This window comes from Sciurus vulgaris, assembly GCF_902686455.1.
Source record: "Sciurus vulgaris genome assembly, chromosome: 8".
Classification (NCBI taxonomy): domain Eukaryota; kingdom Metazoa; phylum Chordata; class Mammalia; order Rodentia; family Sciuridae; genus Sciurus; species Sciurus vulgaris.
Genome location: NC_136468.1, coordinates 90,962,595 through 90,990,033, shown reverse-complemented (window position 1 = coordinate 90,990,033; position 27,439 = coordinate 90,962,595). Strand labels below are relative to the sequence as shown.

General features: G+C 36.9%; 1 protein-coding gene across 3 annotated transcripts in view; it reads right to left on the bottom strand.

The window, feature by feature from the left end:
- PLEKHA8 (pleckstrin homology domain containing A8) overlaps positions 1-27,439 on the bottom strand; it is a 67,981-nt gene that overhangs the window by 11,467 nt on the left and 29,075 nt on the right. For all 3 annotated transcript variants that reach the window (XM_079152119.1, XM_079152120.1, XM_079152121.1), the window contains 5 exons: positions 24,472-24,530; positions 23,368-23,498; positions 22,645-22,715; positions 11,711-11,772; positions 362-526 (listed from right to left, as the gene is read on the bottom strand). In XM_079152119.1, the coding sequence (XP_079008245.1) occupies positions 362-526; positions 11,711-11,772; positions 22,645-22,715; positions 23,368-23,498; positions 24,472-24,530 (488 nt within the window). The remainder of the gene's footprint in view (positions 1-361; positions 527-11,710; positions 11,773-22,644; positions 22,716-23,367; positions 23,499-24,471; positions 24,531-27,439) is intronic.

Genomic DNA, 27,439 nt, shown 5'->3' with positions numbered 1-27,439 from the left:
CTAAAACAAAACAATACAAAACAATGCCAACAAACTAATTTGTCAAATCTGCTCTTATTACTTGCTGTTCAGGTCTGTAACAGCTATGATTTGGTTTCCAGTAGGTCCGTTGAACTGAAATATATAGCACCTCGATTTTTAAACACACAAAACACATATATATTTTTTAAAAATTATATATAAAAGCACTGGGTTTTGCCTCCTCTTCTCTATTCCCCCAAGGAAAGGGGTTGGAGAGGATTGAAGCTGTTGCTGGAAATTAAGTAGGGCAACACAATTCTTTAGCAAACTTTATTCCCTGAAGTTAGGAGGCGCTGTCCTGCAGTCGTCACACCACCTCATCAGACTCCAGTCCATGTACCTCGTATAAAGTGTCCAGTATGGCCAGCTGCTTTTCCATGGCAGGGAGGTAAAGGCTGAGGTCCCTCTGCATTCCGATACTGAAAGCTTCTTTCTGGTGGTCACCTTCCTTTATGGTTAAAGCAGCTACAAAATCTTCATAGGATGGCGCTGCCCTCAGAGCTAACTGAAAAAGAATCACCTGTGAGAATCTGCATCAGGACTATCTCTCATATATTTATGCACATTCACATGCATGCATACACACATGTACAAAGAGCTGAGGAGAGAAAGGGTAAAGAAATATGAACATCCTTCAAATTCATGAGTTCTCTAAAACTATGTCTTACATTACAAATCATATAACTTTAAGGCTAGAAGAGGCAAATAGGTACTTGTGCAGTCTTAATGATGAATAATACCAAGAAAGTGAATGTCAAGAGACAAGAAGTTTGAGAAAAGTTCCCTTCTAGTTCACAGTGTGATCCAGACCATTCATCTCAAATCCTCAAAACTGACCCGCATGTATGTAGTTGTATGTTTCTGGTCCCATGTTCAGTTTTCCAGGGCCCCTCACTCTCCTGCTTGTATCTCATATCCATATGCATTTCTTTGTACATTTCCTATTTCCCCCCACATGGAAAATGTTTTCTCTGCCACCTTGAATATTTTCTAAAAAGGAGGGAGGATAAGTTTATTTATGTACTGATGCTTTAACATATTTTATTCCAGTTAATCTCTGTAAGAACTCTACATGGTTTATATCCTCATTCTACAGATGCACACCAAATGGTTAATGAGTACCTGGTCCAGGATCTGACCTTAGGATCACTTCTGTGCTCTGTGCCACACACCACCACACCATGCCACTTCCTAATGAGATATTTCCCAGGCTCCTTATTCTCCTCTCCCTCCCTTAGGAGTTCATTTCCGAAGCTTGCTAAAATTTGCTTTCTGATATCCACTAGGTTGGCTCTCCTGAGATGAATAGAGATTCACAACTATTGTTCTATAATTACTCTCCTGATCTTCCTTACACTTTGGAAGACTTTGACAATGGATCCTCCCCATGTCTGCAGGAAGAGAATGACTGGCATAATCATGAAGTGGTTAAGCACAGGCCTAGTTGAGGTAGCCTGAACCTGAATCTAAAAACTTTTACATATTTGCTTGAGGAATTAAAGAAAAATGCTTAACTCCTAGAACTTCACTTTTCTCACCTGTAGAAGAAGGTTAATATCACTTTCCTTATATTAAGGATCAGTGGGATATATAAAAAGTGTTTGGTCAATGGCTTGGAACATAATAAATACTTGAATAACGGTATGAGTACAAGAAAAAGAACAGAAAATAAAGAGAAGACAGATCTCCAAAAACACAATGTGAAAAAATCTTCCAGAACTGAAGGACAGGAGTCTTCCAATTTAAAAATCCTAAGTTTGGAGCATGATGAATGATAAAGAAAAAAAGTTTATCATGAGATTTTAAGGTGTGAGGACAAAGAAAAGATTTTGAAACCATTCTGAAGGGGACAAAGAACAGTTTCTATATAATGGAATAGGAATGACATCAAATTTTCTAAAAGTGACACTGGAAGCTGGAGGGTAATAGAATAATGCTTTCCAAGTTCTTAGAGAGAATGATTATTAACCAAGACTTCTATACCCAGACAAAACAACACTCTAGAAAGGAAAGACAGAGTTAATGCTGGAATTCACTTTTCTTGTCTGGCTGGAGAGGAAACCGAAAAGATCAAATGATGGCTGGTTAGTGAACAAGTTGGAGGCAGAGCTTGGTTTGGCATTAGTTTAGGAGACTAATTGCTTGAAAATAAAAGTTCATTATTAGGCTGGTTAATGAGTCAAATTCCTTGAATGGAAAAGAGGTTTCCCTGAACAACTGAGATGAGTTAGGATTAACTCAGTGATGCTAATTAGCATGTTATAAAGTTCAATAAGCCTTCAAAGTAGGGATGATATGGGGAATAATAGTAGGCTGAAAGGGTGGGCAATCAAGCTACAGATTTAACTCCTCTATTGATAAGGCTGTTTCCAAATGCTCCATATAATCTATTTTCTTACAAACCAACAACTTTAAAACCCTTTGAAATATTCTTACTCTATAACTGTGTGCATATTATCTCACCTCTGTGTCTCTGGATTCTCTATCTATAGCAGGGAAAATAAGAAACTTGATCTCAGACTTAGGAGATTAATAACCTTATGTCTGCTAAGTACTTAAAACAGCATTGAGTGTATGGCAAATGCTCAAAACCCTAAGTTGTGGATGCAGTTTTTGGTATTAAACAGAAACTCTTTGACAGACCTACTTTAAGGAAACAAGGGTTTTAGCCAAAATTTTATGTGAACAGATGCTTTGTTTCTAAGAAGAAACTCAGAAGAAGCTTAAGTTTCTAACATAGAGCACTGGGCAAATAAACTATTATACTTATAGTGACTTCACAGTCACTAAGAATAGTTAGTGCCTTTCTCAGACTTTTATGGCATTTAAAAATAGTCATGACAAGCTACTAAGTGGGGAGAAAGGATACAAAGTTACACAAGCTAAATGTAGAAAAAATATATATACATATACATAGTACATAAATTATTACATATATGATATATACAGGTAGATATATAAACACCTATAAATAGAAATATATTATCTAAGTAAATGCATAGATTAAATAGATTAAAAGAATACATAAATTAAAACATAAGAAAATAAAAGCTAAGTAGGTAAAAACCTAAACATCTTAAAAATGGAAAATAGGACATTTAAAATTTTCTCTTTCTATTTTTCCATGATTTCTAAAACTTTTTGAGTGTAAATTTGAAAAAAATAAGTTAAAAAGAACTTTTTTGAAAGACTCATGCTTATGATAAATTTTCTAACTACAGATATCATCTTATTGTCAACATCTCTTGAATCATCAATATTTCAGGATTAAACTTTGTCTTTTATGCTGAAACAAAACAAAACAAATAAAAACCACACCAAACACCCAAATTTGTTTCTTATAAAAATTTAATCATCTCACTAAGAGAACTCAGGAGTCAGGACTGTGCAGTTTCTCAATTATTTGATCTTCCCTGCAGAGGGCTGTGATGGGAATAAGTACTAACCTTGGAGATAGCAGACTTAGGTTTAGACATAGGCTTTCCCACAGTTCACTTTGGGACTAGAATAAATTGTTCTGAATTTACAAAATAGTGGGAGTTAATCCTCAGGATTAACAAAGATAATGAACATGAAAGAGAAAGTAATTGGCACATTGCCTGTAGACAACAGGCATCCAATAGCTATAGGATAGTTATTATTATGATTATTAAACATGCACTGAAGGTAAGTGTGGGCAGTTTGTAGCTGCAAATGGTTCAGCACCTATTTCAGTGAGGGGCAGGAAATGGAACTAGGCACCTCCATGCTTTCAAAAAAGATCTTATTTCCATTAATACTTAATTTCTTGCACTGTACATTCTTTCTACTTTCTTTGCTAAAGAAAGGGGAAGGAATAAATTATGACAAACTTCTTATCTTAGGCAAATGATGTATGCTTTAAATGTGTAAAAGAGGGGATTCAAGATGGCGGACTAGAGGGTGGCTGCGTTTCGTGTTGCTCCAGGACTCAGGACCCAAGAAGAGGAGATATACAGAGCCTTGGGACCAACTCAAAGCAGCCGGGCGAGAGTCCCCCACTGGGCAGGCGTCCTGGACGGGGCAGGAGTCCTGGACGGGGCGGTAGCCCCAAAAGCAGGGATCTTTGCAAAGTAGAACGGCCGGCGAGGCGCCCCTCCCCCCGCCGGAGCAGTGATCGCAGACAGCTGGGAGCATTGAAGAGGGGGCTGCCCAGAGGAGAAGGAGAAATACGGGCTCGGCACGTCGCTTGGAATTAGATCAGCTGCGCCAGGGCTCCGGGCGGCTATCCGGAGGAGCAGCGTGGACTCAGGACTCAAGAAAAGGAGATATTGAGAGACTTGGGACCAACTCAAAGCAGCTGGGTGAATGTTTCCCACTGGGCACGCATCCCAGACGGGGCGGTAGCCCCTGGACAGGGCGGTAGCCCCGAAAGCAGGGATCTTTGCAAAGTAGAACTGCCGGCGAGGCGCCCCTCCCCCCCGCAGGAGCAGTGATCGCAGACAGCTGGGAGCATTGGAGAGGTGGCTGTTCACCACAGCGCTTGGACTCGGCGCAACCCACCCGCGCTCTGGGAGGCTGCCCAAAGAAGGTGCTTGGTGAGCTGTTTGGACTGAACGTGACCACCCCTGAACACAGGGGGCTGCCCAGAGGAGAAGGAGAAATACGGGCTCGGCACGTCGCTTGGAATTGGAGCAGCTGCGCCAGGGCTCTGGGCGGCTATCCGGTGGAACAGCGTGGTGAGTGGTTTGGTCCCAGAGCATCCGCTCCTGAACATAGGGGGGTTGTCTGGAGAAGGAGGAGGAGCGCGGCGGGGTGCTTGGGCTCGAAGTGACTGCACCAGGGCTACGGGAGGCAGTCGGGACAAGAAGGTGCACAGTGAGTTCTTGGGACTCGTGACGCACCAGATCTCTGGGTGACTGCCTGGTGGAGAAAGTGGTGCGTGGTGGGTCACTTGGTCTTAGAGTGACCGCACAGAACAACAGGTGGCTGCCGGAGGAAAAGGCGTGTGGCGGGTCACTGGGACTCGGAGCGATTGTAAGGGCCTCCAGGTGGCTGCTCAGAGGAGGGGCCGCATAGCCAGGCGAAAAGCGCAGAGCAGGGTCCTAGACGGCTTCTTGGTGGAAGGGCCCCACAGACAAACTGAGGGGCGGAGTGAAGGCTCCAGGACTGCAGGCAGCTTCTCTGAGGAGAGGCAGCCGAAGGAGATTCGTTTGCGAAGGGTGAGGCTTCCAGGCCCAGGAGGTAGGTCCGGGTCCCTGGGAACATTGCAGAAGAAGGCTGCCCAGCCCAGGCGGTAGTTGTGAATTGAACGGAACCTCTGGGAGGAAAACCGACCAGCGAGACCTCCCCACCGGGTGACTCCTCCCTGTTGGGTGAGGTTCTCCCAAAAGGACCGTAAAATCAGAGACACAGGCCCAAACTGGTCTTGCATCAGCCCACAACCTACTTCCCTTCTGGATGACCATTCATCAGCAAGTGAAGGTACCTCTGCCCACTAGCAGGGAATATACCCCACCAGAAGGCCACCACCCCTAGGGAGTCAGCTCCCTTGTGGAGCACTGCATTATCAACTTCCTCCAAGATTTCAGGCTACTGAAGACTAAGAGGGGATATAATAGAAATCTTCAGGGATATTATAAGACAATAGAGGAAATCTGCAATATCACAGCGGTCAACTGATACCTGAACAATATGAGAAAACAAGGAAAGAAAATGCTGCAAACAAATCTAGATGTTATATCAATGAAACCCAACGACAGCATGGCAGAAGAAATGACAGAAAGGGAGTTCAGAATGTACATAATTAAAATGCTCAGGGAAGCAAATGACGAGATGCAAGAGCAAATGCAGGCACTGAATGATCGCACCAATCGACAGTTAAAAGAGCAAATACAGGAAGCAAAAGATCACTTCAATAAAGAGTTAGAGATATTGAAAAAAAACCAAACAGAAATCCTTGAAATGAAGGAAACAATAAACCAAATTAAGAACTCCATAGAAAGCATAACCAATAGAATAGAACACCTGGAAGACAGAACATCAGACATTGAAGATAAAATATTTAACCTTGAAAACAAAGTTGAACAAACAGAGAAGATGGTAAGAAATCATGAACAGAATCTCCAAGAACTATGGGATATCATGAAGAGGCCAAATTTGAGAATTATTGGAATTGAGGAAGGCTTAGAGAAACAGACCAAAGGAATGAACAATCTATTCAATGAAATACTATCAGAAAATTTCCCAAATCTGAAGAATGAAATGGAAGATCAAGTACAAGAGGCTTATAGGACTCCAAATATACAAAATTACAATAGACCCACACCAAGGCACATTATAATGAAAATGCCCAACATACAAAATAAAGACAGAATTTTAAAGGCCACAAGAGAGAGGAATCAAATTACATTCAGGGGGAAACCAATACGGATATCAGCAGATTTTTCAATCCAGACCCTAAAAGCTAGAAGGGCCTGGAACAACATTTTTCAAGCCCTGAAAGAAAATGGATGCCAACCAAGAATCTTATACCCAGCAAAACTTACCTTCAAATTTGATGATGAAATAAAATCCTTCCATGATAAACAAAAGCTAAAAGAATTTACAAAAAGAAAGCCAGCATTACAGAACATTCTCAGCAAAATATTCCATGAGGAAGAGATGAAAAACAAAGAAACAAATCAGCAATGGGAGGAACCATCCTAAAGGAATTGTCAAATAAAGGAAGAACCAAGTCGTCTCAAAATAAATAAATAAATAAATAAATAAATAAATAAATGAATGAATGAATAAATAAATAAATAAAATGAACCAAATGACCGGGAATACTAATCATATCTCAATAATAACCCTGAATATTAATGGCCTGAACTCATCAATCAAAAGACATAGACTGGCAGATTGGATCAAAAAGAAAGATCCAACAATATGTTGCCTGCAAGAGACTCACCTTGTAGAAAGAGATACACATAGACTAAAGGTGAAAGGATGGGGGAAAACATATCATGCACATGGACTCAGCAAAAAAGCTGGGGTATCCGTCCTCATTTCAGATAAGGTGGACTTCAAGTCAAAACTAGTCAAAAGGGATAAAGAAGGACATTACATACTGCTTAAGGGAACCATAAATCAGCAAGACATAACAATCATAAACATCTATGCCCCAAACAGTGGCTCATCCATGTATGTCAAACAAATCCTTCTCAATTTCAGAAACCAAATAGACCATAACACAATAATACTAGGTGATTTTAACACGCCTCTCTCACCACTGGACAGATCTTCCAAACAAAAATTGAACAAAGAAACCATAGATCTCAATAACACAATCAATAATTTAGACTTAACGGACATTTATAGAATATACCATCCAACCAAGAGCGAATACACTTTCTTCTCAGCAGCACATGGATCCTTCTCTAAAATAGACCATATATTATGCCACAAAGCTAATGTAAGCAAATACAAGAAGATAGAGACACTACCTTGTATTCTATCAGATCATAATGGTTTGAAGTTAGAAATAAATGAAAGAGTAAAAAACAGAAGCTACTCCAACACCTGGAGATTAAACAATATGCTATTACATGATGAATGGATAACAGAAGATATTAGGAAGGAAATGAAAAAATTCCTAGAGGTAAATGAGAACAAAGAAACATCATATCAAAATCTTTGGGACACTATGAAAGCAGTACTTAGAGGAAAATTTATTTCATGGAGCGCATTCAATAAAAGAAGTAAAAATCAACAAATAAACAACCTAACACTTCAGCTCAAAGCCCCAGAAAAAGAAGAACAGACCAACACCAAAAGTAGTAGAAGACAGGAAATAGTTAAACTCAGAGCTGAAATCAACGAAATTGAAACAAAAGAAACTATACAAAAAATTGACAAAATAAATAGTTGGTTCTTTGAAAAAATAAACAAAATTGATAAACCCTTAGCCACTCTAACAAAGAGAAGACGAGAGAAAACCCAAATCACCAAAATTCGGAATGAACAAGGAAATATCACAACAGACACGATTGAAATACAAAACATAATTAGAAGCTATTTTGAAAATCTATATTCTAACCAAATAGAAAATTTCGAAGACATCAACAGGTTTCTAGAGACATATGAATTGCCTAAATTGAACGAGGAGGACATACAAAATTTAAATAGATCAATTTCAAGTAATGAAGTAGAAGAGGTCATCAAAAGCCTACCAACAAAGAAAAGTCCAGGACCAGATGGGTTCTCAGCCGAGTTCTACAAAATCTTTAAAGAAGAGCTCATTCCAATACTTCTCAAAGTATTCCATGAAATAGAAGAGGAGGGTACCCTCCCAAACTCATTCTATGAAACCAATATTACCCTGATACCCAAGCCAGACAGAGATAAATGGAGGAAAGAAAATTTCAGACCGATATCATTAATGAACATTGACGCAAAAATTCTCAATAAAATTTTAGCAAATTGCATACAAAAATATATTAAAAAGATAGTGCACCACGATCAAGTGGGTTTTATCCCAGGGATGCAAGGTTGGTTCAACATCTGGAAATCAATAAATGTAATTCACCATATCAATAGACTTAAAGTCAAGAACCACATGATTATTTCAATAGATGCAGAAAAAGCATTTGATAAAATACAACACCCCTTCATGCTCAAAACACTAGAAAAAATAGGGATAGTGGGAACATTCCTTAACATTGTAAAGGCCATCTATGCTAAGCCCATGGCTAATATCATTCTAAACGGTGAAAAACTGAAAGCATTCCCCCTAAAAACTGGAACAAGACAGGGATGCCCTCTTTCACCACTCCTATTCAATATCGTTCTTGAGACTCTAGCCAGAGCAATTAGACAGACCAAGGAAATTAAAGGAATACGAATAGGAAAAGAAGAACTCAAACTATCCCTATTTGCAGATGATATGATTATATACTTAGAGGAACCAGGAAATTCCACCAGAAAACTGTTAGAACTCATAAGTGAATTCAGTAAAGTGGCAGGTTACAAGATCAATGCTCATAAATCCAATGCATTTTTATACATAAGTGAGGAATCCTCAGAAAGAGAAATTATGAAAACTACCCCATTCACCATAGCATCGAAAAAAATAAAATACTTGGGAATCAATCTCACAAAAGAGGTAAAAGACCTCTACAATGAGAACTACAGAACACTAAAGAAAGAAATAGAAGAAAATCTTAGAAGATGGAACGATCTCCCATGTTCTTGGATAGGCCGAATTAATATTGTCAAAATGGCCATACTACCAAAAGTGCTATACAGATTCAATGCAATCCCAATTAAAATCCCAATGACGTACCTTACAGAAATAGAGCAAGCAATCATGAAATTCATCTGGAAGAATAAGAAACCCAGAATAGCTAAAGCAATCCTTCGCAGGAAAAATGAAGCAGGGGGTATCGCAATACCCGAACTTCAGCTTTATTACAAAGCAATAGTAACAAAGACGGCATGGTACTGGTACCAAAATAGACAGGTAGATCAATGGTACAGAATAGAGGACACGGACACAAACCCAAATAAATACAACTTTCTAATACTAGACAAAGGCGCCAAAAATATGCAATGGAGAAAAGATAGCCTCTTCAACAAATGGTGCTGGGAGAATTGGAAATCCATATGCAACAGAATGAAACTAAACCCATATCTCTCACCCTGCACAAAACTCAACTCAAAATGGATTAAGGACCTTGGAATCAGACCAGAGACTCTGCAGATTATAGAAGAAAAAGTAGGTCCTGATCTTCAACATGTCGGCCTAGGACCAGACTTCCTCAACAGGACTCCCATAGCACAAGAAATAAAAGCAAGAATCAATAACTGGGATAGATTCAAACTAAAAAGCTTTCTCTCAGCAAAGGAAACTATCAGTAATGTGAAGAAAGAGCCTACAGAGTGGGAGAATATCTTTGCCAATCATACTTCAGATAGAGCACTAATCTCCAGAATCTATAAAGAACTCAAAAAACTCTACACCAAGAATATAAATAATCCAATCGACAAATGGGCTAAGGAAATGAACAGACACTTCACAGAAGAAGATGTACAAGCAATCAATAAACATATGAAAAAATGTTCAACATCTCTAGTAATAAGAGAAATGCAAATCAAAACCACCCTAAGATTCCATCTCACCCCAATTAGAATGGCGATTATCAAAAATACAAGCAACAGGTGTTGGAGAGGATGTGGGGAGAAAGGTACACTCATACATTGCTGGTGGGGCTGCAAATTAGTGCAGCCACTCTGGAAAGCAGTGTGGAGATTCCTTAGAAAACTTGGAATGGACCCTCCATTTGACCCAGCTATCCCACTCCTTGGCCTATACCCAAAGGATCTAAAATCAGCATACTACAGAGATACAGCCACATCAATGTTCATAGCTGCTCAATTCACAATAGCCAGACTATGGAACCAACCTAGATGCCCTTCAATTGACGAGTGGATAAAGAAACTGTGGTATATATACACAATGGAATATTACTCAGCCATAAAGAATGACAAAATTATGGCATTTGCAGGCAAATGGATGAAATTGGAGAATATCATGCTAAGTGAGATAAGCCAATCTCAAAAAGCCAAAGGACGAATGATATCGCTAATAAGTGGAGGATGACACATAATGGGGGGGAGGGAAGGGTTAGTGTTAGGGTTAGAGTTAGGGTTAGGGAGGGGGGCAAGTATGGAGGAAGAAAGTACTGTATAGAGGGTAAAGAGGGGTGAGAGGGGTGGGAGGGGTGGGGGAAGGGGAAAAAATAACAGAATGAATCAAACAACATTACTGTATGTGGATTTATGATTACACAAATGGTATGCCTTTGCGCCATGTACAAACAGAGAGGCAACATGTATCCCATTTGTTTACAATAAAATAAAAATAAAAAAAAATAAATAAATGTGTAAAAGACATCATCTGCAAGGTTATTTCATTCACCCAACATTCCACAGAATACTCACAATCTACTAAATTTCCTAATGTTCAAACACACGACTGCCTTTTCATGACTACATTTGACTAAGATCGACCCTTCTCCATGTAGGAAGAATGAGCATTATCACTGACATAAAGGGACTACCTACTCCTGCTAAGTGATTTATTTGTCCAGGGTACTATGAGTCTCAGGTTTGTGTTCTTTCTAGTTTAAAAAGCTGGGAAGGAAGACAGTGGGCAACAGGAGCCAAAACACATGAATAATAATATCTTCACAATAAATAACTATGCAAAAGATGTGTCTAGCCCAACCTGCTGCATTCACACCCAATGAAGTTAAAATTCAAAAATAAAATTTTTTGGGAAAAAAGACAACTAAGATCTGAGAATTAATAGGATTGAATACACTGAGCAGCAGAGGGAGCTATTAGCTTGAATTCGTCATCTTGAATGCGTCATTTGCTGTGTTCCTCTCTCTGCATGAACACTGGAGCTTTTTACTAGCTTACCAGAAAGCCAACCGCTTTGGAGACAAATCTCCACAAGGTCACTGGAACTGGACTGGGCAAAACATACTCTTTTATTTATATTTTTAATAGTCTTTGGTATTCTAGACACTTTTTATTGCTGACATTTCTGCAAACCAAAGGTCTATAAACATAAATAAGCAAAATTTATTATTCTCAAAAATAAAGCAAACAGAAACACCAACACACAAAACACAATATCTCACTTCTGACCACATGATCATTAGGGGGTAGAGAGACCACTTACCGCAAAAACCCCTCGAACTACCCAGCCGTGGTGCTGCCGTAATGTTTTACCATATGCGTTATCTTGAAAAGAAAAACAACTCAGTAAGGAAAGTCTGTATTGGAATTTGATGTGATATTTGTATAATGTGCTTTTTAATGCATGCTGTATCATGATCCTATTGGTATTAAGAACTGATGAAAAAAATCTAATCATACAATTTTGTATCCCAAAAGTTTTATACATAGGCTAAAACCCAGTGGATTTATTTTTTTAATTTTCCACATTATTTTATTGATGCATTATAGTTGTACATAACAGTAGGATGTTGTTACATATTCATACATGCACACAACATAACAATATAATTTGGCCAGTCGTCCCCTCCTCTCTCTTCCTGGTGGTCCCTTTCCTCTATTCTACTGATCTCCCTTTGATTATCATGAGATTCACTCCACCCTCCACATTTCTTTTCCTTTTTCCTCTTTAGATTCACATGATTTTTTTTTTTTTAAGAAAAATAGATACTCCCATTCTTATCCTGGATCAACATATCTTAACTTTTAGTTCATTATCATAGTGGGAAAGTTCAATACATACAAATAAATAAGGAGGGAAGAAAGGATATTGAAAAATTGAAACTAAATACAGTTCAATCTCTTAGCTGCCCTTTTAACCATCTGTTTCCCCTTTTACAAAATGATTTCTAAGGTTCTTTTTAATTCTAATATGCTATTTTGGGATGCCAAATGTTTGCCCCTAAAACCCTGGATATACAGGACTAAAGGTAGAAACCTTTTAAAATGTCATGGAAAAGCTAGGTGTGATAGTGTGCCCCTAGTCCGAGCTACCTAAGGTTCACTTGAGCCCAGAGGTCTGAAGACAACCTAAGCAGCACAGTGAGATCCTGTCTCACCACCACTAACAACAACAACAAAAATCAAGCAAACAAAAATGTTATGGGAAGAATGGATTGAAGTTATTAAGTTAGTTATGAAGTAACTGGTGAGACCTATTAATAAAAGTCATTAATATTTCATACTTTAAAGATAACAAAAAAAAACAAAAAAAAGATAACAACCTATTATTTTTGTCTCAAATGAGACTTAAAAACTGGTATGTAATAATTTTAATTAAAAAAAGAGAGGGAGAATCCTAGGAACAAGATGACTGCATTTTAAACAAGGGATGTGTTCCTGAAGATTTGAATAATTTGATGTGTGCAAAATTCAAAATTTATTTCCCCGCAGGAATGAATTCATTCTCAGGAGGCATCTATTTTTATTTTAATGTTCCATCTTACTTCTGAGTATCCTCTCCAACAGTTTATGGAATGCTCATTTCTAAATTATTAGTACAGTATATCATGGGGGGCTGTCTGACCCTCTTGTTCTTCATGTTTTACCCTACTACAACTAAATTCTCTATTCTAAACTTATTTATTTTCATGTGTTAGTTTTAGCATCAGCACAAGTACTACCATGAATTAATGAGTGCCCAGGTGAGACTGTAATAAGCTAAAAAGTATTTTCAATTATAACAAGAGTAGATGTTAAAATCATAGAAAAGCAAACACTATAACCACAGGTACAAGTTTCTAAGCAGTGAAAAGTAATGTAGTTCACAGGACACTGCTAAAGAAGTCAGATATTTGTGTTCTGGCTAAAATGGTACTTACTGCCTTGTGGTCACAGCTTACATACTTTTTTTTTGGGGGGGGGGTGCTGGGGATCGAACCCAGGGCCTTGTGCTTAGAACAGCTTACATACTTTACAGTTTACTCAAGCTATACAGGTTTGAAATTATGTAATTCCAATCAACTTTTACTTTAAAAATTTGGATAAGGCTTTATTAATACTTTAGGTATATCCTATTTCAATTTAACATAATTTGAATTTTCATAAAACACAATTACATTTTATGTAAAAGAATCTCTATTTAAAACATGCTGCAATGTATTTTATATGAAGAGTGTATATTTGAACTAAAACAACAGATTTCCCATGCCATCTAAGGTATTAGAAACAGGCTGAAATGCCAGCATTCACTGTGGTAAAGCTCAAGTAGAAGTGATAAAGAATTAAATTCAAGTGTGGAAAAGACTTTTAGAAACAGCTCAAAGGAGAAACAAAGATTAGATTTATTTATTTTTCTTTAGGAAAGCAGTGTGAGTAGACCAGGGCATGGTTGAAAACGTCCATCTTCAATGTAAGCTGCTCATCTAGCTGATTCTATGAGATATATGGTATCAGGACCTTAGTGAAGAAAACTTGAGAAAAGGATTTCTGAGAAAAGGATTTCTGTATTACACAAGTGTGTAATACAGATAGAGAATATCAAACACAGCCACTGAGAAACACCAGCAAGACAACCAAATTCCCAACCATTTCAAGCATCTGAGAAGCCAACTGGGCTGGCGAGAGAGCATAAAAGTCAAAAGAAAACATCCTAAGGTAAGATAGTGGGACTCCTTGCTTTCTTGTGTTCCTAACCCAGGCAGGACATTAAATGCCATTATAAATACACTAAAATCTGCTACATTATCTATGACAAACAGCTGCTTCATTTAACAAAAATTTAGTGTGAGCCTACTACCCTCTGCATACTGTACAAAGCGATAGGATCCTCAGCAGCTTTAAACCTAGTCAATCTCTTAAATTCAAGAAATTGATGGATTTATAAGGGAGCTGGCCATTAACAAATCATTATTATATAAAGTTTTAATTGCTACAGTACAGATTTGTACATATGTTGCAGGAACAGATTCTAACAGAGTCTAAAGGCATGTGGACAGAGATTCTTGAGTCTTGAAGGCTGGGTAGGGTAGAGAAGGCAGTAGATGGCTGCAGACAGAGGAAGCATCATGGAGTTGGGACAGTTCATGGCATGCTGGGCATTGGGGCTGGGGAAGTAGGCTGGGGCCAAACCGTGAGGACCTTTACCTACCATGTTAACAATTTTGAACTTTAACCTAAAGCATAGTGGTAGTTTTGAAAAATATAATTTTTAAAAAATATTTCACAAGTAATGTATGTTCATTGTAGAAAATATGCAAAGTGCAAAAATAGGAGGGAACTAAAGAAGCCTATAATCACTTCTCTCAGACTTAACCACAGTGGGCATTCTGGAGAAATATTTTTTTATAGGAAAATTTTTTCCTATAGAGAGTATTATTTTCCTCTGTTAACAAAGTCACTATCATTCTGATTTGGAACTGTAGTAAGGAAGTCAAAAGATGAGACGCACTTCTTTACAGTATGTAGCAGAAATGGCTGTCTAGTCTCTGAGACTTTAACTACAAAGCTACCTGACTAACAAACTGCCTGTGAAAAAGGGTCTTGACTCAGTGCTACTTCAACCTCAGAGACTTTACACCTTTGCTACACTTTTCCATTCAAGTCAACCATTCAAAGGCCTGGGGCCCCTTCTCCATGCCCTGCTTGAAAATGACAGGAAGATGACAAGGGTATCATGATTCAGTGTGGAAAGCCTGGCCTAAGGATGAGGGAGTGTGTGTGTGTACAGAGTACCACCTGTGCCCTTCCAACTGGCCATACCAGAGGAAGCAGCTGTTCCTTATGTCTGCATCTTGACACAGGAAAGTCCCACATGAAAGATCTGAGCGAGATGGCCTAACAGAAGACGGAGTCGTAGGATTTGGTCTGAGTCTTAATTCAGATCCAAGAAGGCCACTACTGAAATTTAAAAATCAACAAATGAACTAAAACTCATTTTTTTAAAATGCCAAAAGTACTTAGCTGGTTTCTAGGGCTGCAAATATCCCTGTCACATGAGGTTGCATTAAAATAAGATGAAGTCTAAGCCTGACCTATTTTGGTTATCTTCAGAAGATTAGATAATGAAATACATTAATCTTCACTGTAATACCCATTCATTATCATAATGCATGTTCTATAATTTGAGATTATTTTTGGCTTCTGAAAGACATAAATGATACCTTCCTTCCAATTCTTAGAGATGTCAGTTCCCCAAAGACTGAATCAAAATTTCTGAGGAGGAAGACTTGACAATCACCTTGTCCAATTCTGTTTCTTTCACAAATGAAAAAACAGAAGACCAAGAAAGGCAGTGACTTGCCAAGATCACAAAGCTAAAAGCAATGAGAACTTGGGGCATTTGTGTAAACCAAACCAGTCTCCCAAAAAACTAATGTTTATTCTCTGTGAAAAGAAATAATGAAAATTACATAGAAGGTTTTCCCTAGATATTTCCAGAAAGAACGCCTTATTCTGGTCATGGAAACAGCAGAGACTTGATTTCTTTACTATTAACTCAGAAACATCTTACAAGGTATTTATGAACTATGCCAAAACTTTTTACAGTATTCTAAGTGAGAACATTCTTTCATTACTTACTCTGAGTAGACAATTACTTTGTCTAAGAATTGTATACAGGAGAGTACTTGTCTATTGTAAACCTGTAACTGGTAAAGTTACATAGAGTTGTAGGGAGGTCAAAGGAGAAATACAAATCTAATCTTAAGGAATCTGAAAGAAGAAAACCAAAGCCAGGAAGGGTAGAGTTATTCTCTGAGCTCAGGAAATAACAATCATCTCAGCTCTGCAAATGTGCTAAACTAGACTGTCCATTGGCAAAAATCAGGAAGTAGGAGAGGTCTGAAAGCAGGCAGACAAGCATGCCAGGAGGCTTGATGGGAACAGATGGGCCCTGGGGAAATGAATCTGCCCCGAGGTCCTAAAACTACTACACAGATGAGTCCAGTTGCTCAATTAAAACAGTATGAATGGGCTGGGGACATAGCTCAGTTCATACAATGCTTGCCAGTCAAGCACAAGGACCTGGGTTCAATCTCCAGCATCGCAAAAAAAAAAAAAAAAAAAAAAAAAAAAAAAAAACATAAAAAATAGTATGAACATTTGCCCTGTGAGAATTCTTCTTACAAAATACAAGGATGAAAAATAATGGGTCAGAATACAGAGTCTAGAACAGATCTACATGTATGACAGGGCTGGTATTATATACTAATGGGGAAAGGAGGGGTGATCTAATAAAATGATGGATGCCAAGACAAGTGATATTCTGATGGGGAATTATCAAATTATAGATCTACCTTACATAATTCTCAAAACAAATTCCAGAGATGAAAAGCAAACCTGCAAAACTTCTGAGTATTGGAGAACATCTTTGGGACCTTAAGGAAGGAAGGCAATTTCTTACCCAAGATATAAAAATAAAAACCATAAATGAAATGAATTACATGTTTGGTTACATAAAATCCAAAACCTCTGTATAACAAAATACATTCTAAATGAAGAGAAAAGAAATGCCATAGATGGACATAAGACATAACTCATAGCTGAAAAAGACCAATATTGAGAAAATATAACAAATTTCCATAGGGAAAAGAAAACAACAGAAAAATGGTCAAAGTATATGAATAGACAATCCACTGAGGAGGAAATCAAATTTCCAGTGAAAATATAAAGGCTGCTCAACCTTATTAGTAATCTAAGAACAGTTTGACCCCAGACTATTTCCTAGCCCTATTTTTGGTGACATCCATAATTTTATAACCATAACCATCAGGCACAAATTAAAAAGTCTGACAATGACAAGTGTTAGCAAGAACATGGGAACCCTGACTACTCTGCTGGTAGTAATGACCGACTTTGGAGATTAATTTGACAGTATCTAGCAATGTGGTTCGCCCATTTCAATTCTATTATATACTAGAGCAGCAGCTCTCAGAGTGTGGTTCCCACACCAGCAGCCTCAGCACCACTGGGAATTTGTTAGAAATGCAGTCTTAGACCTCAATCCAAACCTATAGAGCAATTTGTACTTTTTTATTTTTAGTACTGGGAATTGAACCCCAGTCTTCACATGCTCTAGTCAAGTGCTCTACCCCTGAGCTACATCCCCAGACTTTAAAAAAATTTTTTTTGCAGACAGTCTCACTAGTTGCCCAGGCTGGCCTTGAACTTGCAATTCTCCTGCATCAGTCATTCAAGTAGCTAGGATTATAGGTGTGTGACACCATGCCTGGCAGCACTCTATGTTTTAAAGAGCCTTTCACAATGCCAATATACTGCCAAGTTTGGGAACAACTACTCTAGCAGCACAGTTTCTCTGTCAGTAAAGACCAATGAATTACGGGTCTGCAGAAAGTCAGATCTCCCCACCCCTTGCCGTTGAACACCCTTAGGAATAAGCATACTCCACTATGCTGGGCAGATATTACTTGCTATATGACCAAGAACACATATACAAGGAATATGTATACTGCAGCACTGTTTGCAATCATGAAAACTTAAATGTCATGAAAAATCATGAAAAATGAAATCATGAAAATTTAAGTGTCCATCTGCAGTATATTAGTTTTTTTAAACTGTGATGTATTCATACAATGGAAAGTCAGACAGCAGAAAAAATGAATGAGTCAGGACTATAAGCACAGAGTGGATGAATCTAAAAAACAGCACCAAGTGATAAAGGAAGAATGGGTACAACATGACACCATATATATGAGCTTAAAACACAGAGCCCAATTCTAGACACGTTTGTGAACACATAAATATATAATAAAAACATAAAAAATAAGTATTATATAATGAGAAACACCAAATATAAGATGATCTTCTCTTGAAAACAAGGAAAGTAGTGGGTTTAAAGGGTGGCACATGAATAATATATTAGGTGAAGTGGTACAGATTTGTTAAATGTCTGGAATGTTTGTAATTTAAAAAAAACCAATGTGCTAAGAAAGTACCCTATGAATTCCTTAGTGACTAAGCTTCTGGTGAAATGGGTTGTATGAAGAAACAACTCAATAATCAGTGGAGAGATGTAAAACAAGTGTCCAAAGATGTCTTTTTGCTAATTTCAGGCACTGTCAAGACCAAAACTTGTGCACTAAGTCAATCTAACCAGGTCAGGCACATACTGTGAGTGGTTCTGGACATAACTTGATTCACATTCCTCAGTATTTTTGGAATAATTAGTCAAGTTATGTTCTAATGTTAAATATCTGATTGAGTTCTTTCTCTCATTTAGCTCTCCTTGTCTGTGAAATCTTTTCACATTAAATACATGACTGAGCATCCTTTAAAATTTTTTTCCTGTTCTATGCTAGAGATCTTGGTTGGGTTAATTTTTTACTTGACATTTATGGAATCATTCTGAGGTGAGAGACATGGCAATATGCTATCCTGCTGAATGAACAGTGCAGAGCACATAACATTTAATACAATGGTGCATGAAATGCCAGAGCAACTTTTGCTCCTTCCACTTACAAGGATGCTTTTCAAAGCCTCTTTTTGATGTGGCATCTGCAGATGAAGAGGCTCAGTCATAGGGCAGACGATTAAACATATCTGTCCTGTGGACTGAATTCCTTCCTTAAAAAGACTTCCAGTGAATGGCATGGGGTGTTAAGGATACAGAGCAACTACCCAAAGGTTCTGCTCTGATCACCATAATGGGGATTCAAGTGTGGCTCAAGTGTACAAAGGAGCTGTGTAAAGCCTAAGGCGTCCTTTCGGGTGCTGGGAACTGTTCCAGGTCATAGCACTGCAGCAATACAGTAAGAACGGATGCCTTTTCCAGAAAGGTAACAGAAATTAAGGTTTCCATTGTGTCATTGAGAACTTTGACATATCATCTCCCATCTCTAAAACCACTAAGACTACAAGTTTTATGAGCATTTACCTCAAAACCTATCCTAAGCAGTCTTTTATTGGAAAGCTATCTAATTATGATGGAAAGGAGGCAAAATTGACTGATGCTGTGACTAACTTTAGCACTTTAAGTACTGCTTATTAATAATCTCTCAGATGCAGCCAAAAAAAAAATTTTTTTTTTTCCCCCAAATAATCAAGATGTAGCCAAATGGCAGTGAACTTCAATAGCCTGCCTAGATGAGTAGGTTTCTAACTTTGGCATGGATTAGAATCACCCTGGATGACTTGTTAACACATGGCTACTAGGTCCCACCTTGGGGTTTCTGACTCAGCAGGTGGGGGTGGAGACTGATGGTCTGTACTTCTAGTAAGTTTCAAAGTAATGAAAATACTACTGTTCTTGGACCAGCTTGAGAACCACTGATCTAGATTTAGAAACCGTAAGGAAGGTACTTCTCTTTTCAAAAACCTCAGTTTATTCAATATAAAGGGAGAGTTATTTGGAAGATTAAATGAAATGTTTACCAAGAACTTAGTGTAGTAGTTATAATGGTAGTCTTCAACAGTAGTATTACCACAATAATCAATTACAGAATTTAAAAAAGCAGGATAATCTGCCTATATGTGGCATAAAAATTGCACATGTACTCTCTTTTACCTATATACCAACACTCTGTCATTTTAGAAAAAATATCAGTTCCACTTGTAAAGACTTTGACTTTAAAATGAGAAAAGTCATTATCCTGGAAAAAAATATGTGCAAGGAGCCTATGGGGTGTGAACAGCTATTATATAAACAATTTTCATAAAAACCATGTATGCACAGAGCTTATGTGCCTGAATCTGGAGGGGTTGGAAGATGGTAAGTTAGGGGCCCTTTATCTCCACACACTGACTAGCTGCAAAAAATTTGGGATACTAAAATCAAAGACACAATTTTAAGAAAGAAAATCTTCTTTAATGTAAGCCTGAACATCAGGATGAAAATGTCAATTTCACAGTCCCCTTTTCCTTTCCATTGAAAACACTGCTGAAGGGGAAGAAAGGGAAGAAAGAGCAGAGATTAGCTATGATTATTTCAAGCACAAAGCAACATTTGCCCTTCAAAGTCTTCCCTCTTTTCATAGTCAACATCTCATGGAATTAGTCTCCAAATCAAGTAAAAGGTAGGAACTAGAAAAGAAAAAGGTACCAAACTGGGATAGGGGCAGGGGTAGAGCAAACAAGGTATATCCTCAATTTCCTTTCCACCTCAAGAGTCAAAGACCTTCTTTACATTACTAGCGTCCCGGGGGTAGCTGGGTCCTAGTTTACCCAAGCTCCAACATGGGCCACCTGAGATTAGCAATGCCCTCCTCCTCTCAGCCCTACCAAAGCAAGAAGCACACAGTACTGAATACCAAACCTCCTGCATTTCCTACCAGTGGAGAAGTCATCTCTCCAATGTTTCCATACTACGAAATTGTTCTGAAAAGAACTTTCTAGTGTGGTATCTGAGTTTTATAAACTCATTTGGGACAAATAAGCCCAATTTCCTGGTAGATTATCAACTTATGTGATGACAAGGATGATAAAAATGTAAACAGTAATAGAAGTTAACCATACTGAGTGCCTACTATGTGCCCAACACTGTCCTAAGTTTTTCATATGCATGAACCTATTTAATTCTTTACAACAATCTTATTAGATAATAGCATGATGGTTCCAATTTTATAATGAGGAAACTAAGGCACAGATAGATTAAGTAACTTGTCTAGGGGTGCACTACTAATAAGCAGTGGAATCCAGAGTCACTCCAAAACCAATGATCCTAGTAGTTCCACATGCCATCAAGTTCTATAGATGCTGGCTAGGTGGTATGCATAGATATGGTGAATAACTTTTATTAGTTAAAATCATGATGCACAGGGGAGAAAATAATTGAGGCTATTTTAGAAATTCAGGGATATGTGGGGAACTCAAATATGCAGGTAGTACAGGGATGGTAAAGACCCGTTGTAGGAGAAACCTTCCAGCCTTTTGAGGCAAGGATCCCAAAGTGACCTGGCAACCTGAAGCAAGAATTTTAATTATTAATAATTCTGGTTCCCTATTATGCAAAAACAGATTTATGTGAGGATTAAGTTATCTTCTACAGAGATGTCAACACTGACTGTTTTATGGTACACCAGCATTTCCAGATGGTATGGCCTGGGGAAATCAAAACAGGTCAGAATCCTGGGATTCACGGCCCAGAGGAGGATTAACAGAGGGAGGCAGAAGAAATCCATAAAACAGAAATGTCAGAGAACACTGACTCCCCTTCCCCTCCAAGCATCAGTTGATTCATTTCACTGTTTATAATCATAGCTATTTAGCACTTGGCCGTGTACATCTCTACATTATAATAATAGGGGTTTCAAAATAATATGGAATCTCATTTTCTCCCTCAAGGCCCATGCTGGAAGAATCTCCTATAAGCCAAGGTGAGAGTTCAGCATTCCATCAGGATCTTTTTTTTTTTTTAATTAATTAATTAATTTATTTATTTTTATTATTTAAACAAGTGGGATACATGTTGTTTCTCTATTTGTACATGGAGTCAAGGCATACTATTTGTGTAATCATAAATTTACATAGGGCAATGTTGTTTGATTCATTCTGTTATTTTTTTTCCCTTCCCCCCCACCCCTCCCACTCCTCTTTTCCCTCTATACAGTCCTTCCTTCCTCCATTCTTACCACCCTCCTTATCCCTAACCCTAAACCTAACCCTAACCCTAATGCTAACCCCTCCTACCCACCTCCATTAAGATCTTAATAAGGACGCTTCCAAATCTTAACCTTTTCCAAAACTGGCCTGGTAGATGTATCCATCTACCCACCCTTCTATCCAATGTTTATTAAACAACTTATTGCAGTCACTGCAACCAAGTCTCCTTCCTCTCAGTCTCAGTTCTACCATGACAAAACAGGACACATAGAATGCCTGAGGAGTACAGGAGGTAACCAGTCCTTAATCTCACACCAGAGCAAATCCGGTGATTCCCATTAAGACTACAGAATGGCTTTCCATCAATTCAGTGCTTCCTTAAAACACTGATTTTTAGTAAATCAGAACTAGATTATTAAATTACCAATATTACTAGATTACTAAGTCTCATGGGTCCTTTTTAAATAACACATATAGGAAGTAAACAATGAATAATAATGAAATAAGAAAAGAGAAGTCAAATCCTGAAAAGCAGAAATTCTCCCTGTTCCCCATCTCTTCTTCCAGGGGTCTCAATTCCAAAGCCTATTCAATATCACTTACTCAGGGCTGTCTGAATATCCTTTTCTCCATTTTTCACTTCTGTCAAAAACCCCTTTAAAAATTTGAGACCTCTAAAATAAAAAAAGAGGAAGAATTATTATTTTTGAAGTTCACTTACATTGAATGAGTATAAAGAAATGGCAGACACCAGCTTCTACTTCAGTAATATCTCGGGCATAGCAGTAATAGGTAAAATCATATGGTGACCCTTTCTGAGTTTCTCCCCTGACATTTCTCTTCAGGATGCTCTGGATCCCTTACCCCATCTGATAAAACTAAGGCAGTGGTCTTCAAAATGTGTGGTCACAGGATGGTGGCTTTAGCATCATTCGGAAATCTATTAGAAATCCAAATTCTGGGGTCCCACCTCAGACTTAGGGAATCAAAAACTCTGGTTCTGAGTCCAGTACTTTTTAACAAACCCTCCAGGAGATTCTAATGTCACTAAAGTTGGAAAGCCAACAACTGCAAGATAGATCAGCTGGCTTTCCTGTCCTGTAAGATTCCTATCTTATATATACTATTAATATTATAATACTTATTACCATCAAGAGGGATGCACACAAAAACCCCTGGTGTTCTATTCATTAGCCCTTCTAAAAAAGCCTACAAAATTTGATTTGAGTCTTTATTCTGAAGTAGTATCCTTTGTATGACAATTTTCTTGCTGGTAACATTTTAACAAAGCTGGATTTATTTGCTGCCCCACCGCAATTGCCTCACCTCTTCAGCCACAAGAGGGCTTCAGTAGCTGAGTTCCTAACCTGAGCTACATCCGCCTCTACTTCATGCAGCACTATCTTCTGGAGGGTAGTAAATTCTTCCTTGTTGGTTATATACTTCTGATTTACTTTCTGAAGGAAAAATGGAAACAACCCAAGTTAAAAATGTTAAAGTTGTCAAGCAAATCAGTATAGTTATTAAGAATTACGCATTTGTCAAGAAGGCTCTAAGAAATGAAAATAAGACCCCCTTTCCTTATGTTTTCAAAGCAATGTAGGTTTTTTGTTTGTTTTTCTGTTTGAGATTTCTATAAGGCTTATGCTGGAATTAAAACAACCCCAAGGTTTTGAAGTATTATTCCTGAAGTAATTTTTTTCCTGCCTCAGAACCTCCCTTACAGCTGTGTTTGGTTAAAATTTTCATCTTGAGTATAAAACTAAATAATCATTTGTTTGAATGAGATTTCAAGCAACTAGTCCCTCCAAATGACAGTAAGGAAATGTTTAACTACAGAAATTCCTTACACTGCTTCCTCAAAGAGCAGTATCTTAGTGAGTGATGAAAACCACAGATTTTTATTGGGTATTGTATTCTCAGAAGGTAATATTCAATCTATATTAAAAAAAAAGGATTTGAACTTTAAAAATTGGAAGTCATATATACCACTCCCTCAATTTACTGGGAAGGAGGCTCAAAAAGAATCAGTGAGTTGCTGATGCTTCCACAGTTGAACCTGGAAGTTGGGCCTATTGAGAACCAGACCATTAATAGATGTTTTCAGTAATCAACTTTTGAAAAAAATATGTAACTATCTTGTTTAAATCTAAAATGCACAGAATAAATGTTGATATAAGAGTATTTCTCCACTAATCCTTGCTACAGGTATGGAAAGGAAATCCTAGTTCCACCTGTAAAACCCTGCTTTTCATATACAATAAAGGTTTACTTTTCATTCCCTTACTAAGCATTCCAACTGGGAATAGACAGATACTTGCTCTGTTAAAGAGCTAGATTACCTTTTAAAACTTTTTGATTTATTCTTAGCAAACACAAAAGTATTTAAAATGTTTGCAAGTTTTCTCAGAGATCAGCCAGTATACTCACTTTAATATTTCCGACAAGATCCATTTTAACAGGAGCAAACACTGTCGGACCAAGTTTGTCTGGAAGAAAGAATATAAAAACATGTTTGAAAAAGTAATTTTTCAAGTGAAAAGTATCTTTTTAAATTTTTTCATAGGAAATATTTTATGGTAACCATAAATTTAGGTCTTTTCTCCAAGAACTTTAATTTTGGTTCTAAATCATTTTCTAAATATAAACTTCAAAAGCTTGACACTTATCATCTTTTTCTAGTTCACTGCTATGAGGTGAATACCTATAACAAGGTCCTAAGTGGCAGGTGAGATGAAGATAATCTTATAAATTTAGAATACATATTTGAAAGCCTTAGTGCTGCACTGCCTAATATTGTAACTACAAGATATGTGAATATTTAGCACTTACAATGCAGCTTAGTCTATATTGAAATATACTATAATATAAAACACATACCAGATTTTGAAGGCCCAGTACCGAAGAAAGTATGCAACATATCTCATTAATGATTATTTTATACTGATCATATGTTGACATGATATTTTGGATACACCATATTTAGAATTTGTTATTAAGATTAACTTTTACTTTACTATTCTAATATACCTTGTAGAAAACTTAAAATTACATATGTGGTTTGAATACTTATTTCTGTTAAATGAAAATATTTTTAATAAATTTAACTCTGCTAAGTATAATTTACTAATTTTAACTATTTAACAAATATAAATTTTTACTATAAAGGGGTATAGTTAAAAAGTCAGAAAAGAATGGAGTTCCAAAAAAAGACAGGTAGCTAAGAAAACCCATGGAGGAAATAAAATAGTATACTAAAAGAAAAAAAAAAAAAAAAAAAAAACCAAAAACGATTTGCTGGCTAAAAATTAGGAAAAGTACAAAAGGAACAAAGAGTGGATAGGAGAACAAAATAAATAGCAAGATAATAGAAACAGCAATAGAATTAAAAGAATCTAATAAGGTAATTCATCCCAGTAATAAATTACAAGAAAAATACACAATGATTACAATTAACTAGAGAAAAGTATTTGATAAAATTAGCTCATTCATGATTATAACTCTAAAGCATACAAAAATCTATTTACACGCTATCAATGAATAATCAGAAAATGAAAGAAAACATTTTTATAATAACATCAAAACCATAAAATTCTAACATTTATTCCTAATAAAAAATAGAACTTTACAAAACATTTTTAGAGAAAATAAAGATGACTTAAGTTAATGGAGATGTGAGTGTGTGTGTGTGTGTGTGTGTGCACGCGCACGCGTACAGTAACAATAAATTTAAAAGATTTTCCCCAACAACTTTAATTTTTGCTTCTAAATAATTTTATGAAAATAAACTTCATAATCTTGACATTGTATATATATAAATATATATAAATATATATAAATATATATATATATATATATATATATATATGGCATGCCCAAGGACTAGAAGACTCAGTGCTGTTCAAGGTATCAATTTTCCCTTAAATGGTTTACAAATATAATGTAATCCTAAATCAAAACCCAGAAGGGCTTTTTAATACAAGTTTAAAAGCTAAAATTTATACAGACGTGTAAAGGACCTAGAATTGCCATAACAATCTTGAAAAAAAAAAGCAAAATTGGAAGACTAACATCCTCTGATTTTAAGCCTTATGGTAATTAAGACACTGTAGAACTGGCATAACGAAATACAAAATAGATCACTGGAACAGAAAAAAAATCAAGAAAAAGATTTTTATAAGGCAAACTAGTTTTCAACAAAGGTGCCAGAGCAATGTAAAAGGGAAAATAATAGGTTTTGATGAATGATTTTTGAACAGCCAGATTATCATGAAAAAAACAAAAATGAAACTCAATTCCCTACCTCATACAAAAAGTAATTCCAAGATGGATTAGGAATATAAATGTAAAAATTAAAGAGTCCAGAAGAATACATAAGAGAATATCATTATGACCTTTGGTTGTAGTAAGTAAAGGTTTCTTAGGACACTGAAAACATTCACTAAGAAGAATAGGTTGGACTCGGTCAAAACTAAAAACTTCTGCTTTTCAAAGATATCATAAAAAAGAAAAAGGCAAGCCATAGCCTGAGGGAAAATATTCAAAAAGTATAGGTCTACAATGAAATTTTATTCAGAATATATAAGGCAACTCCATAAGAAAAGAAAAATAGCTAACTGTTTAAAATGGGTTGAAGATGCAAAAAGAAACTTCACAGAAGATACAGCAATTGCAAATAATTACATGAAAAAGTATTCAACATCATTAGCCATCAGGGAAATGCAAATTAAAGTCACAATGACATAGTATTAAACACAAGAATGGCTAAAACCAAAAATACTGACATCACCCAAAGCAATAAAGATGTACAGAAACTAGAATGTTCATATGCTGCTGTTGGAAGTGTACAATTGTGCAACTGTATAAACTGGCAGATTATAATAAAGTTAAACTTAGTAACCAGCAATTCTGGTCCAAGATATTTACTCGAAGAAATTAAAACGTATGCCCAGACACAAAAATGTTCAGAGCAACTTTACTTATAACGCAAACTACCCAAATGTCCATCAATAGGAGAAGGAATTTAAAACATTGTGTATTCATTTAAAGGAGTCCTACTTAGCAATGAAATGCAAAGAACAACTGATAAATCCAACAAAGATGAATCTCAAAAACTACACAAAAACAAGGAAAGCCAGATGCAAAAAAGTACTTTTATATAAAGTTTTAGAATAGGCAAAACTAACATGGCAATGGAAATCAATAAAACAATCACCTTGGGCTGAGTAGTGCACAGAGGACAAACTGGCACAAAGAATGTCCTGAAGTGATGAAAATGTTCTTTATTTTGATAGGGATGTGGATTTTTCATAGATTAGGTGCACTCTGAAAACTGACTGAATCATAGCTTTTATGTTCTATGGAAGATACACCGCAATTTAAAAATGTACATAGTTAA